This window comes from Mustela lutreola, chromosome 15, assembly GCF_030435805.1.
Source record: "Mustela lutreola isolate mMusLut2 chromosome 15, mMusLut2.pri, whole genome shotgun sequence".
Taxonomy (NCBI): Eukaryota; Metazoa; Chordata; class Mammalia; order Carnivora; family Mustelidae; genus Mustela; species Mustela lutreola.
In genome coordinates, this window is record NC_081304.1 from 41,388,732 (window position 1) to 41,404,248 (window position 15,517).

At 51.5% G+C, this 15,517-nt stretch overlaps 1 protein-coding gene across 2 annotated transcripts in view; it reads left to right on the forward strand.

The window, feature by feature from the left end:
• Window positions 1-1,388: 1,388 nt before the first annotated feature.
• KSR1 (kinase suppressor of ras 1) overlaps window positions 1,389-15,517 on the forward strand; it is a 148,262-nt gene continuing 134,133 nt past the window's right edge. The window contains exon 1 of one of the 2 annotated variants that reach the window (XM_059150550.1): window positions 1,389-2,009. In XM_059150550.1, coding sequence (XP_059006533.1) covers window positions 1,779-2,009 — 231 coding nt within the window. In that variant the 5' untranslated portion in view covers window positions 1,389-1,778. The remainder of the gene's footprint in view (window positions 2,010-15,517) is intronic. The other variant, XM_059150551.1, reaches the window with a different exon arrangement.

The following is a 15,517-nucleotide window of genomic DNA, read 5'->3' on the forward strand; positions in this document are numbered from 1 at the left end:
AAAAGCACATTTTAAAGTTATCATAGTTTTGTATTTTAGTTTTGAAATTTCAAATGACATTAAAGGAAGGTTTAATATAAAATGCCCTCTGGTCCTATGTGTGGAGTTCAAGCAGGAATACAATGCTGTGCCCCTACCTCCTGTTCAATTCTCATTCTTCAAAAAAGAGGGGGAGACAGACAAGACAGACACAGAGAGAAAGTGCCCAGGCCAGGGCTGGCCTGAAAGATAGGAGAAACTCAGTATAGGATCTGTCTGAAGAATTCGTGAAATGGGCTGCACAATTTCATGGAGCTCCTGCTGTGGGCCAGGCGCTGTATTTGGCTCTGGGAAAGAGGATACGAAGATAAATTAGCCAGCCACTTCTGCAGCCAAGGCATTTACAGGAGAAAATTTAGAGATATTCCTTCTGGATAGCAGATGTTGGAAGTATGGAATTGTGTGCTTTTGATTAGAGTCTTGGCTTTTCAGTTTAGCCAAGGGCACATGTGAACCCGGCAGGAGGTCGGGGGTGGGGGTTGGAGGGAGAGTGGGGAGATGGGTTGCAGCTTGAATGCTGAGTTAGAAGGCATAGACAGACACTGTGCCTGTGTCCACAGACCAGGTCTGGGGCCCTGTTTTTAAGAAGTTTTTAAGTTCAGTTTAGGAGATCTGAGGTTCACTCGTAGCAAATACCATCATTTATCCAGTGATATATGTGTCAGTAATCAGTTCAGGTCCATACATTAACTCATTCTTTATAGGAACCCTATGAGATAGGTACTATAATCAACCCATTTTTAATGATGGGGAAAGTCAGACCCTCAGAGGTGAGCTCAATTTGCCCAAGTCACACAGCTAGGTAGAGTGTGAATTTGAACCCAGGGCGTCTGCTCTAGAGCGCACCAAGCCCATGACAAATCAATGTGCCACCCCAGGCCTCTGGACTCGACTGCTGGGTTGGGGTGGCAGAGGGATGGGATACTTATTTTGGTGGGAAAATAGGCTCCTGAAGAAAGTCCTTGCTGTTCTTCTCCAGGTCTGAGCATTCTGGTTGGTGTAGACAATTGAGAGTCCACTGCTCTGTGAACCAGCTGGAGGACGAGTACTTTAGGCCCCTTCCCACTAGATGGCGGCTCCTAAAGCCCACATAGAAATCCTGGAACCTCCACTGTCCCCATCTTCCAAGGGTTCAGCAGCGGCTGCAGAATTGCAGGAAGCGGACCCTCCGGCCCCTGCCCCGCCCCATCCGGGGGTCGTGGGAAGCCCCCAGGCTGGAGGCGGGAGTGCGGTGGGGAGGGGCGGGGAGGGCGGGGACACTAGGCTTCCCCGGGCTCTGGGAGCCCGCGGGGAGGAGCTGGCTGCTGCAGCCACTCCCGGGGCGCAGAGGCGGGGCGGTCTCGCACAGCCGGAGCCCGCAGCGGAGAGGGAAAGTCTGGACCACAGAGTGCGGGGCTCAGGGCTCGGGAAGCGGATCCGGGCCCCGAGGGCGCGGGCCGGGCGGCAGGTGCGCGGCGCGGACTACAAGTCCCAGCATGCTCAGCTCCCCTGACCCGGCCCCCGCGGCCACTTAAAAGCTTCGGGAGCCGCAGCCGTCGGGTCGCCGCGGCTTTCGCTTTGCAGCCGCGGCTCGGTCGGCGTGAGCAGCGTGTTCTGCGGCCGGTCGTCCCAGCGTCCGGGATCCGGCTGCGCCGAGCGGCGCTCCTGGTCCAGCTCTCCCCGCTGGCGGATTCCCTCCCGAGGCGCCCGCGCCCCCCGGGCTCTCCGCCTCGGCCACCCCGCGGCCCCGATGCCGAGGCATGGATAGAGCAGCGCTGCGCGCGGCGGCGATGGGGGAGAAGAAGGAGGGCCGCGGCGGGGGGGACGCGGCGGCAGCGGACGGGGGCCCCGGAGCCGCAGCCAGCCGGGCGCTGCAGCAGTGCGGGCAGCTCCAGAAGCTCATCGACATCTCCATCGGCAGCCTGCGCGGGCTGCGTACCAAGTGCGCGGTGTCCAACGACCTCACCCAGCAGGAGATCCGGACTCTGGAGGTAAGGGGGCCGCGCGCCCGGAAAGTGGCCCCCAGCACCTCCCTCGCTGCCCATGTGCACTCGTTCCCAGATGCATCCTGGAGTCGCCCCTTTGAGGCTTCCTCTGCTTCCTCCACTCGCTGATGCAGCGGTTTGGGGACCCAGGACCAGCTCCTCACCTTGGGCGGGATTTGGAGGGGGAGGGGCGGAGTGGGAACTGGGGTGGAGGCTGGAGGCGCCCGTGGGCGGGGTGGGCTGCCCGCGGGCATCCCGTGCTTCCCCATCTCTGCCCCCACCCCATTTCCATTTTGCGGGGCTGCAGGACTCATTCTCCCACTGAGTCACACCCTGGACTTTTCTCTGTGTGACTGTGACGAGCACCCGTGGGCCGGGGTGACGAGGCGTGGGGGGTCCCCCTAAAGTGTGACCATACGCCCGCCATTCTCTCTCTCTCCCTCTCTCTGTGTGTGTGTGTCTTCCCCTCACGCCCCAGACTCCGGCTTGTTCCTTTCCTCTCCTCCCAGGATTTTTGTCTGCCGCTTTTCAGCAACGTGTTTGCTGAAACTGCATTTTTACCGTTCAGGCATTTGGTGCTTTCCTTTCGCACAGCCACAGCATTTCACTGCTCGAAATATAATTACCCAGCGACTCCCCCACTCGTCCTCACACACTGGATTTTGCTTTAGGGAGGACTGTGCTGGGGCACGACGCCTTTGGTGGGAAGATGACACTATTTAAGGGGTTTTGGAGGAGCCCGTCTCCGGTGTAAAGAAGAAATCAGATCTGCGGGCCCTCCTCCCTCAAATTATAGCCGGGAAGTGCAGTATTAAAAGGGTTTGGAAGAACCAGTCAGAAGGGTGGTTGGGTTCTCAGAAGGGGTGGGCGAGTCTCACCCTCCCCCATGCACAATAGAGGGAAACTAGTGCATTCCCAACTAGCTTTTGTCCAGAGACTGGAAGGGCTGCGAAATGCCAGGCACCACTTAATTGCTACCCCATCTTCTTTCCACCTTGCACTGGCACATCTGGCCTTCTGCAGATCTGGGGATGTTTTGTTTTATTAGAACCTTAGTTTCTCACCCCCCCCCCCCCCAATTGCTGATTGCCTTCGCCAGCTGTCAGAGGGCCAGCCCGTGATTTGAGCACACCAGAAGCCGGAATCCCTGTTTGATCCAAAATGACTTCTCTCCTGCAGTTCTGTTTTCTTAAGAGCTACAAAACCAGGAACATTGGAAGCATCTATCTAATCGGCGCTGGCTAGTCTCCTTTTTGTTCTAGTTGCTATAGCAGTGATGACCAGGGCTTTGCTTAAAAAACAAACCAAACAACAACACCCCCCCCCCCCCCCAGCTGTCCCTTCTTGCATGCATGCTGCTGTTTCCCAAGTGGCGAGAGAAACTGGTTTCTTGAACACAGCCGAATGTGTTTGCCCAGCAAAGTTCAGTTTTTAAACTGACACAATAGGGGGCCTGTGTGGCTTAGTTGTGGGAGGAGGGATCGTTGTCCGGCAGCATGTGTCTGGTTGGACTGCTGTGTTACTGAGACGAGAGAAAGTTCTCTGTGTGGGCCTCTCTGGGATTGTCCCCATGTCACTCAGAGAAGCTCCTGGTTCACAGAGTGGGATACAGGAGAACCAGTTCCTGTTCATTCTCTGGAAACAGCGCCTTGCCCTCTGGGTACCCTGACTTCCAGAGTCATTTGTTTTGGCAAAGGTATGGCATCAGGACACCCCAGAGCATCCCACTCTTTAGGTCTCTGGGCTATGTTTATTCAGTGGTTTCCCTCCCAAGGGTTTATTGGAGGATGGGCTCTGGTAGCCAGAAACCCATCCAAAGTCCCAAAGGGGAATACCCAGGTCCCTGCTCTTTCCATTGTGATATGGGTTTGGGTCCGTCCCATTCCCTCAAAAGGGAGGATCTGCTTTGTTTTTTGGGATGGGAATTTAGATCTCAGAAACTGGTTCCCTGGGGCTGCCTCCAGCTAGTTTGAATGAATCTCTTCACCCTGGAGGCCTTAGCCTCCTAACCTGAACAGTCAGGCTGGAGTGGATCTTTTCAGGCTCTCGTGGCTCTAAATTTGGTGGTTTCATGAAGGGGCTCAGTTGGGTTGAATCAAACATTTGTTAACATGTCCCCATTTAAAAATAGTTCGAATAGTTCTAATAGATCTACCAAGGTGATAAAATAGGGGAGAAGTGTATTAGTCATAGAGTTCTGCTGATAGGGACAGTGTGGTGGACAGCTTTGGTTTCAGGTCTGGGGACTCACTGTGTGACCTTGGGCAAGTCCCATGACTTCTGAACCTCAAGCTTTCCCATCTGTAAAATGGGGATGAGATGGCAGAAACCTGCAGTGTTGCGAGCCTGTAAGTCCGTGTCTTACTAACAAAAGATTCTGCCTATCATCTTACCCTGGGAGGAGTCCAGTGACATTCATAACCCACGCCTCCTTCAGGGGAAGGTACTTTAACAGAGCTGGCTCTTGTTTCCTGGAGATGGCTGACCCAGGCTGGCAGACAATCCCACCGGTGTGTAGTGAGATAGGCAGGGCAATGGCAGTGTCTGCCCTGGCTGTCTTTTCTGTTCTTTGGGCTCCTCTTATCATATGCCAGGCCAGGGCCCCCAGAGACCGTGCCTGCAACGTTGGATTCCTGACTTTTAAAGAAAGGGGCTGACCAGAGGGCTTGGCTTATCCGACTTTTCCCAGAATGGAGAAAGGAACCCCAGCCCACTCTGGCCTTTGTTGAGGAAGCATTCGCTGGCAGAAACAGCACGTGGGAGGCGGCTGGAAGTCTTGGACTTGGGCGCACCTGCTGGTGTCCGAGATTTGGCGTAGCTGTCCTGTTTGGGATTCAAAAGAGTGGAAGGAGCCGGGGCTTAATGTTTGCCTCCTACCTGCCAGCCGGTGCTGCTGGGTCCTTCTCAGCCTCCTGATATTTCCTAGAAATCCACTAATCCTCACCACACAGTTGTTTTTCTCTAGGTGGGGAGGAAGGGGAGACAAAATCTGCACTCAGAGTCAGAACCTGTAAACAGTGCCATGAGGCCTCTTCATCATAGCGGAAGGTGGGGCCCTGTCTCCATCAGACCCTCCCAGGGGGTCTGAGAACTCCATGGAGGAGGGGTAGAATGTTCTTGTTCCCAGATGTGCTCACAGTGGGACACCTGGCTGGCTTCCCATCTGGGCCTGGAACCCCCATGCCATTTCATTCCCTCATGTATTCATCCTTCGTGGGCTAAGTCTCTGCCGGGCTCTACAGAGCTAACAGTGCCTCATGAAGATTCCCATTTAGGGGCATGGTAACTTGGCCCTTTTCTGCCTCCCTGCTAGCACTTTCCAGAAGAGGCCATGGTATACCAAGTCCCCCTACCTTACGCTCTTTTAGAGAAACCCCTCTAATGCAAGTGACTTGGAGAAAGGAGTTCCGGAAGGATCTTGCCCGTGGGCCTGCTGGCAAGGCAACAGTGGGGAGGTATGGTGGATATAGTCTGCCTTGGGGCCCTTCCCTGAGGAATTGCCCAGGAGCCAGGAGGCCCCCCAGGGAAGGGGGGCTGCTACTCAGAAGGTCAGTGGGGCTTGCCTTTCACCCAGCTTGATTATGGGTGACCCAGAGGTCAGAATCCTGCTGTGTGAAGTACCCGAGCTCTCCCCATGGTCCCCCCACCCCACCCCAAACTTCCGGAAAGGAGAGGAGATGCCGTTTGTCCTCACAGATCAGGCCCTTGGGCCTTGCATAAACTTGACACACCTTCAGTTATTACTGGTTTGCCTGCTGAGCTAGGGGCAGCCACCCTGGGAAGAATTCAGTGGTAGGGAGGTTGCTCTCCTGGTCTTTGGGGGACACTTGGAATCCAGTGGGGAGCCAGGCAGGTGAACCATAGTGCCTCCAAGTAACATGGCTTGCTGACTGCTTAGGAATCGGGAATATGACCAAATAGTTGGCCAGGCTAGCCTTCTGTTGTCATGGGACGTATTCGCAGAGTCCTAGTGTCCTAGGTCACGTCCCCTGCAGTACTTCGAGCAAAAGCAGGTTTCCCTTTCCCCTACCAGCTGTTGCTCTGGAGTGGGCCATTTCTCTCCTGCTCCGTTGCCAGAGTAGCAGCCTCCTGCTGGAGGGGTGCAGAGATGAGACGCCTTTGGTGTCTCCTTTCGTCTTGGTAGCTTTTCCCCTGGTGGAACTCGCCCCCAGCGTTCTGCAGCAGTGGTCTGGAGAGGGTGCTACCGTTTGCCAAGGCTGGGGAGGGCTGGGTGGTGCTGGAGGAAAGCCTCACCACGTCTGTAGCCCAAGTTCAGGAGGCCAGGAGTGAGCACTAGGAGGCTGCTGGCTTGCTGCCTGGGGACTATGATGGGAAGGCCTCCTTCCCCTCTGGGCCGGCCCCACATTCTGGGGAGCTGCATTCCCCACCACAAAGATTCTGGCCCTGCCTGCTGGCTGCGGTCTGAAGAGGGACTGCAGAGGGCCTGGTCCTTGGTGGCAATCTCCTCCTCATGGGGAGATGTAGCGACACCTGCGACCATATCTCTCTAAGTTGTGCTTTTTAGAAGGTCTGTGTCTTTTCAGAAGAGATGGATCAGAATCTCCCCTCATATTCAGGGAAAAGAAAGCCATGCAGGTACCTTTGGGGATATGGGAATGCGTCTGCCTGCTCAGTGAGGGTGGACATGGAACAGAAACAGTCTTGATCACTTGTTCTGGGGTCGAGCACTCTTCCAGGCCCTGGGCATATATTGCTGTAGGAGGGTTTCGTTTCATTTGCAAATGAAGACATTGGGGGCTCAGAGGCCTGAGTGAGTAGATGGACCAGACCTGGATCAGACCTGGGTTACCTTGTCTTCAGAACCCACATTCTGAACCTTGCAACTGCCTCGAGCGGTCATGCTGGCCATTCTGTTCAGAATCATGGCTCCTGAGCCCCAGGACGTGGCCAGTAACACGGGCATTTCCAGGGGCGTTTGCTGGGTGGCTCCGTTCCCAGTGACTGGGTTTATTGGTGGCTGCCGCAGGCTGTGCAGCCTCTGAGCTGGGCTTGGGGCTGCTTCCCTCTAGTTCAAAGACAGGTCTGTGATGCAACGAGCCCTGTGCTGCTGGTGTCACTGAGAAACGAGAAGCTGCCTGGAGATCAGCTTGCTCATAATTTTTTTAATGGATACCTGCGTTATACTTTCTGAGTGATCCCTCGGATGCACAGCATATTCTTTAGCTTTCTCCTTTTTACAGAAATATTTTAGAAATACACATAATGGTCTGTGTTTGGTGTAAAAAAAAAGAAAATACGGATGAACAAAAGAAAAATAAAAATACCCAGAATGCCGCCTCTCAGATCTGGTTAATTCTTTTTTTTTTTTTTAAAGATTTTATTTATTTGACACAGAGATCACAAAGTAGGCAGAGAGGCAGGCAGAGAGAGCGGGGGAAGCAGGCTCCCTGCTGAGCAGAGAGCCCGATACGGGGCTCAATTCCAGGACCCTGGGACCATGACCTGAGGAAGGCAGAGGCTTTAACCCACTGAGTCACCCAGGTGCCCCAATTTGGTTAATTCTTATTAACATTTTGCTATATATTCTTCCAGTGTTTCTGTCTTCACTTGCATAAAAACATACACGTATGTATTTGTGGAGTATACCATGTGCATTGCTTTATTTTTGTTTTTAAGATTTTATTTATTTATATGACAGAGAGAGACACAGCGAGAGAGGGAACACAAGCAGTGGGGAGTGGGTGAAGGAGAAGCAGGCATCCTGCCTAGCAGGGAGCCTGACTCGGGGCTTGATCCAGGTGCCCCATGTGCATTGCTTTATAATGCAGTATCCTTTCTCTGCATCAGTACATGCAGATACACATCATCTCTCTCGGTGGCTACATGGTGTGGTTATACCATCAATTCATCCAACCATTCCTCCTGGTGTTGGCCGTTCAGGCTGTTTTGAAGTCTTGGTAGTGTAAATCGTGCTGCAGAGAGTCTCTTCCCAGAAGTAGAATTTGCTGCTCAAAGTACAGGAACACATGTAATCCTGATCCTGGTCTTTAAAATCTTTAGGGCATAGGGGACGCCTGGGTGGCTCTGTTGGTTAAGTGTCTGCCTTCGGCTCAGGTCATGATCCCGGGGGTCCTGCGATTGAGGCCTGCATGGAGCTCCCTGCCCAGCAGAGAGTCTGTGTCTCCCTCTGCTCCTGCCCCCTGCTTGTGCATACATGCATTCTCTCCCTCTTTCTCTCTGTCTCTCTCTCTCATGCTCTCCCTCCCTCAAATAAAAATAAATAAAATAAAATCTCTGGGGCACAATATTTCGCCCCTTCCCCCAACATGAATAATAGGATTTATAAAATATCGGCCTTTATGCATTTACCTCTTTTCTCCTTGCATCAGCATCCACACAGGAAGGACTGGGTCCCTGACACTGAGGTACTGGGTTCTGTCGCAGGAATTATGGCTTCTAGTTTTGCTCCGTGGCTGAGGCTATGGGGTACTTGTCATGGACTGTGGATTCTGGTTTTGTGGTTGCCTGCAGCAAAGTTGGGCGGGGACTTGGGCTGGCCAATTAGAAGAGGGAATGTTCCTTGACCCAAGACAGCAAGAGTGGGTGCTGGGTGTCAAGTCTTTCAGTGTCCAGGGACTGGGACCGCTTCCGTGTGGTGAGGTCTTTATCCTTGGGAACTCACGAAAGGCACCTCATTGAACTGGAGCTTCATTTTCCTCACCAACCACAGATATTGATCAGCTAGCTCTTTGGGGTATCTTGGCAAGAGGGTTTCAAAGGATCTTGGGCTTTCTGTCTAGTCCGGCCCCTGCCGTCAGCAGGCGAGGCAGGTGACTGAAGGCCTGAGGGGGGAAGTGACTCCGCAGGAATCTCTGTGAGAGAATTAACCTTGTTAAAGGGTGGAGGAGGGACTGAGCTGGGGATGGGATTCAGACCGCAGGGGCCATCTAGACAGAGGGCAGCAGCTGCTTTCTCATCCTCCTATGCTGCCGGGGTCCTCCGCCTCCAGGGGTTTCCTGCAAAAAGCAAGCAATTGGGTTTGTCTTCCCAGCCCCGATCTCAGTATCTTGGGGACCCTGGGCAGTGGAGAGATCCTTGGGGAGCAGCTTTGGGTATCCTGTGGGTGTGCCCTCTTTTGAAAACCAGTCTAGCCAATGGGCTGGCACAGTCAGAAGGGGCTCTCTTTGACCTGACTTTACTTTCAGGGGCTTCTCATCCTTCCATTGAAAGGTCCCCTGGGACTTGGGTGCATGAACTTTTACTCCTGTAGGGCCTGTGCGGTATTAAATAGGTGCAGATGTTGCATTATCTGCCATGATACATTGTTGTTGGTTTTAATGTCAAGGTGACATTGTAAGTTACTTGCTAACACTTCTGGAAGATACAACCTTTTGATCCAATGCCTTTGTGTCCATCTTGGCCTTCTGCCCTATCCCAGACCCCCGGTAGAGCTACAGAGAGGTACACTGGGGACAGTTGCCGGGATCAGAAATGCTATGTCATTTGTTCCTCGGCATGACTGTTTCTCATCTGCATTGAAAAGGCCTCAGTTCGAGCTGCGGCTGCTTATAAAACCTATATATTTATATGCTTCTCTCATTCTCTGCCATTCTGGCCTTGGTGGGCAGCCGTGTGTTTGAACTGGGCAGATTGCCTTTCAAAATAATGGAGCTAAAGTATCCTGTTTGCTTGCCATTTTTCTTCCCCTTTTCATTTTTCCACCCACAGAATAATTGCAAGAGTGAATTAAGACTTGTGTTTAAAAAAAAAAAAAAAAAAAAAAGATTGGGAAAGAAAGCACACTGCAGCTTTTTGCACAGAATGCACTACAGACTCCAGTCTGTAACATTGATGAGGGTTCTGCTTTCCTGGTGAGATAAACTGCATATAGAATGGCAGGGCTTTCTTCAGCATGACACCTGGAGGTTTTGAGTCCCTGGTTAGCCAGTTAGTTTGGGTTTGGTTTGGGCATGGATGAGCAGGACCAGCTTATTCATGGGGCATTCAGAGTTTTTGTTGGCTGGGGAAAAAAGTTACAGGCATGTTTATAAAGTTACTTGAGTGTTCTCCGTCATTGGGCATTATCTTGAGAGCCACCCCCCCAACCCCCATTTGGGGCCCCTGAAAGGGCTTAGTGCAGTTTTTCCCATACTGTATCTGTGAAAGAGGCCTTCTTGTGGTTGAGAATGCGCCACATCAGCCCCCTCCCTCCTGGAGATTCCTGAAGATGATTTGTGTTTTAAAGGCTCTGAGAAGTTCTGCAGCAAGTGTTCCCAAACTTATTTATCCAGGGCTCTTTATTCCACTGAACATCATTGGGGAAATAACTTCCTTAAGCCATGAACAGGGAAAGAGGCAAGAAAGTGTCAGCTTAGGTTTATGTTTTTATGTTGCTGGGGTCCCCTTTGAGATTCCAGTTTTTATCATACGGGTTAAGGAGAGGTTGGTGACTCCTGTGTGGGGTTGCCTTTGTCAAGGGAGGTGCTTTCCAAAGGGAGACAGAGTGTGTTGTGGGCGCCATACTAGCACTTAAAGACCTATTTCTCTTAATCCTCTCAACTAAGTGAGCAAAGCAGGTCCAGAGAGATTTGGGTGTCTGGAGTCCTTGCTCCTGCTCTTGCCCCCACATGCCAGATAGCCTGGTGTCAAGGGCACTGCTCACTCAGGGTCTACCAGGAACCTCATGACCTTGCTGGTGGGCAGAAAACTATCCAAGAGAAATGCAGATAACTGTGGGTGTGTTTGAGCCTGGGGCTGCTGAGGGCAGGGGAAGGGCTGGGCTGCAGACAAGGAATGCTTTTTAAAACAAAAAAGGAAATGCTGGCTCAGAATGGAAAGGAAAGGAAGCAGCTTCCTGTTTCTTGTGCTGGCTTTTTGAAAGGAGGAGCTCTTTCTAGCCCCTTGGCTGATGGAGGCTTGGGTCGGCTGGGGCCCACTCCGGGGCCGCTGGCCATGCTGCCATGCTGCCTCATGCCACTGCCTGAGGTCTAGAACTAGAGGGCTAGTTTCACTCTTGTTCCTTTTCTCCAGATTACTGATCACATGAATGCATGGTTTCTGAAATGACTATCCGTGTTACAGAATGGGGATATCACAACAGCTGACTTTTACTGCAAGCTTACTCCATGCCTGGCCCCACTCTTGGGAGTTTGGGGGTGCTGTTTACGCCCCCCAGCAACCTTGTGAGGAAGATCATATTGTTATCCCCATTTTGCAGAGGAAGAAAGTGAGGTGCAGTGAGGTGAAGTGTTTTGCCTGGAGGCACACAGCTGAGGAGTGACCAAGCTGTGACTTAAACCTGGACAGTCTTACTGACCTGCTTATCCTGTCTGCCTTGCAGTTGCAAATTCCTTTCTCTTCCCCCTGAAAAATCTGAATAATAATTTTTTAAGACTTTGGTGGCCTTTGTCTGGGATCCAGAGGGCAGCCCCAAAGCCTGGGCTGGGTCCTGGTGAGTTTTAGATAAAATGCCTGGGTTTGAGTTCATGTGTTTTGAAAACTCTAATATGGAAGTGTTCAACATGTACAAAAGTAGAGAGAATGATAGGATGAACGCCCACATAGCGATTCCCCCTTTTTCGGTAATAACCAGCTCTAGCCAGTCTTGGGTCATCTGTGGTGTTTGCTGTCTGAGTAAGCCTGGTTTTGGGGAGTGGTGGTGCTGGGTGGTTAGCCTTAAAGAAGCAGAGTGACCTGGTGACGTCTTCTAGTCCAGCCCTCTGCCTCCGAGCAGAGTGGTATGTATCCCAGCAGGTGGGCAGAGTCTATATAAATTTTTTCCTATGACATGACCATCTCCATTTCCTCCGGAAGCTTTCCCTGGCTTCTGGCAGTCCACACGGTGCTGGGAGGCCATGCAGCCAGCTAAGCCAAATCTCCCACCTGCCCTTGACACCTGTTCTCAGACAGTGAAGTCCAGGACTGGTATATTGGCTTCCTTAGCCGCACCGCCCTGCTGTGGGCCACCGGAGCCCACAGTCTCACTGGGGCAGTCCTCATTTCCAGTCCACCCATCTTCCTGGCTCTTCTCCTCTTCTGTCTTTTCTCTTGCTTTATTCACATACCATGAGATGTGTGTATTTCAGCCCACATTTATTGAGCACCACTGAGTGCAGGCCCCGGAAGGGCAGTGGGTAAGGATGGGCAGACCCAGTTTCCAGGAGCCCCCAACTTTCTTGCCCTTCAGGCTCCCTGTCTCCTGGTTCTGCTCAGTCCTTCCTGATGTCTGGTCTTCCTGATCACCTTCTGACTTCTTTCTTCTGTGTTTTCTTGCCCCCAACAAAGGTAGTTTCCTTTGACATTTTGTTTTCTTTGCCTCTTGCTGTATACTCACAGGCCTTTCTCAGGTACCCTGACACTTTTTGCTAGCTGCTTCTGATCTGGATTGGCCTCCCAAACACAATCATCATCAGAAAAAGAATGGTCTTGAGCACTAAGGAGGACCTTGAGTGGTACAATGAGGACCTCAGGGTAGGCATGAGCTCCGGGGGCAGAAAGTCACATACATGTCGGGACTCTCCTCCTTGCTTCCTCTATGATTGGGACAAGTTCTTTAGCTTGCTGAACCTCCGTTTCCTTGTTGGTTAAAGGGAAATAGGAATAGGTTTCTTTCGGACTTGTGTGAAGTGTTGCTGGGATACGTACGGAAGGTGTGTTGGATAGTGCCTGGTACTTAGAAGGGATTCAGTACTTTTCTTTTAATTTATTTGACAGAGGGAGCAAGGGGCAGAGGGAGAGGGAGAAGCAGACTCCCCGCAGAGCAGGGATCCCGACTCGATCGAGTGGGACTCGATCCCAGGACCTCGGGATCATGACCTGAGCCAAAGGCAGATGCTTAACTGACTGAGCCATCCAGGGGCCCCTGGACTCAATACTTTTTAAACTCCTCTCAGCACTGTTCTAAAACACTTTCCCATGATTCTCTCTCCTCCTTTCCGTCGTTTTAATTGCTGCATGATATTCCATCCAGCGGACATGCCGTAATTTGCCAAAGCATTTCCCCTATTATTGGACATTTCGGTTGTTTCCAGATTTCTGCTATCATAAACAATGTGACTGTAATCGTCTTTGTACAGGCGCCTCTTTATTTTTGTTCCAGTTCTGAATTCATTTCCTTGGGATAATTCCCAGGAATGGAATTATTGGGTCAAAGAGCATGGGTCTTTTTCATGATGGGAGTTGCTAAACTCTTCTCCATTTTATGCTTTTTGAATGATAGCTCTCGTAAAAATCGTGCTCCTGGGTAAATAGATTGTTTTTTTCTTTTTCTTTTTTTCAATCTTCTTGGCTTCTGTTCTTCTCCCCCACTTTTTCCTTATTTTTAATTTTTGGCCTTGTTAGATCATCCCCCTCCCCTTTCTGTCTTTTATTGAAAACAAAACAAAACAACCCAGGTATAGTTGACAAGTAAGATTGTAAGGTATTTAAGTTGTGGAACGATTTCTTCATCCTGAATTTGCTGTTTATTGCTCTCTTCTGCTGATTCCTTCAGTGACTGTTGAGCATCTCCTATGGGCCAGGCACTGTTTGAGGCCCTAAAAGGAAGCAGCAAGAATGGAGCGGTTTCCTTCAGGGCAAAGACAAAGATCCAAGCCAGCAGACAGGGAAGGGGGCCAGGGAGAAAGGAGCCTGGAAGTCGGTGAGAGTGATAGGGGTGGAGAGAAGGTTACTGCTTTAACTTGGGTGGCCAGAAAAGGCTACCTTCCCAGAGGTGACGTTTTGAGCCGAGGCTTGGCAGATGAGAAAGCAGCAGCCTTGTGAAAACCTGGGTGAAGTATTCCATGGGGAGGGACCAACTGGTGCAAGAGCCCTGAGGCAGAAATGAGCCTAGTGTTTTCAAAGATGGGAAAGGGGGCCCATGTGCCTAGAGAGGTCCATGGGATGTGGTGGCCCATGAGGACCCTGGTTGGCTATGAGTGATGCGTCATGCAGTCAGGGATGTAAGCAAGAGTTTGGGACCATTTCTCTAGAGTTGGGCCATGGTAAAGAGGTCTTGTACTAACTCAGCGGGTGGGTGTCGCCCCCCAGTTACGCGCCAGGGCTGGTTCTGGGATATCAGAGTAAGTAAGTAAGTCGGCTTCACAGATGAGTTTGTAGATGAATAAACCCCTAGAAGGTGCTGGTGAGGGTGTGAATGAAAGCCGGTTGGGCTGCACAGTGACTCATCTGTACATCCTGAGGTGTGCAGGGACTTGGGAAGTGTTTCTTGATTTGAACCAAGCTGTGCTCTGTGCCATCAGCCTTCATCATGCTCACTGAAACTCCGTTCTCTCCTGTAAGGCCTGGCAGCCACAGCCTGCCGAGTTGTTGGGGGGTGGGGAGGAGCCTGGGCCTCTTGCAGGGGAGGGGCCCTGAGAACTGAGGTTGCCAACTCAGTTGTGGAAGAAGTGGGGCTGCTGATAGCAGGTATGAGTATCTAGGTGCCACTTATGGGAAACGAGGCTGAGAAATAGATATGGGAAACCCCCTTCTTGCTGAACAGCTCTGCCCGGCCCTGTCCTGCCCAGACCAGGGACTCTGACTTGTGAGACTTTTTGGGAATATAGACTAGAGGACACTGCTTTTTAAGGTTTTCTTCCCTTAGCGTAGAGCAAAGAGATCCAGGTGGAGGGGGCAGTGACATCAGGTCTGAACAGATGGTCAGAGGGCAGATGCCTCAGGGCAGCCCAGGCTTTGACCCCGGGGCAGTTCTAGGAACTGGGCCTGTGGAAGCTGTTGGCTGCTGTTTTGTTTTAGATGACTCGAAAGCTGTAGGGTGTTCTGATAGCGTTGCGTTGGGGGTCAGCGTTAACCAGCCCCTTGGGTTTCTAGTCTATGAGTTTATTGTCAAATGGGAAGGGAAGGCCAGATCTTAGGAATATGGTATCTTGGGCTCCCTGTGCCCTCCTCCCTCCGTGATAGCTAACCAGAGGCAGACTGGCGTGACTTTAACAGATCGGGCTTTTTACAGACGTTCTCTTGGTTAATTCTGCAGTGATGATAACCTTACTAGTCCACTTTGTGACGAGGAAATAAGGCCCAAAGTCACACCGTAATTGGTGGAGCTGGGGTTGAAATCTAGAATCGTCTGAGTTCACATTCCTATTCATTTCTCCACACCCCTCAGAAATCTGCTTGGCCTTGGGTAGTGTCTGAACGGGAGAGGACAGAAGGCTTTGGTAATGCTAGGTGTTTTGGAAGAACTAATGCTAGGTGGAAAAAGGTTTGAAAAATCTCTCCTTTCCCACACCTGTTTGAAAAGAAGTCAAGATGACCCAAGTGTTGGGAGTCCAGATTAGCAGGTGACCATTTGCCACAGAAAGAAGGCCCAGTGGGAGGTGGATGGCTCCTGGGGAGGGGTGGGGGGGAGCATCCTTGTGTGGGGGAGGCTGGGGAGAGAGCTGGTTCAGAGCTAAGGCTCTTATCTGACTCCATCTCAAAGAACTTGACTTTTGTTTCAAAGCATTCGTGTTAGAAAGGTGACATAGTGGTTTCACTTGGGCCTGGAGCAGGCACAGTTGTATCTCATGCTGGTGGTGAATTTTAGGAGAAAGAAGGTTAAGTATCTAGGGAGA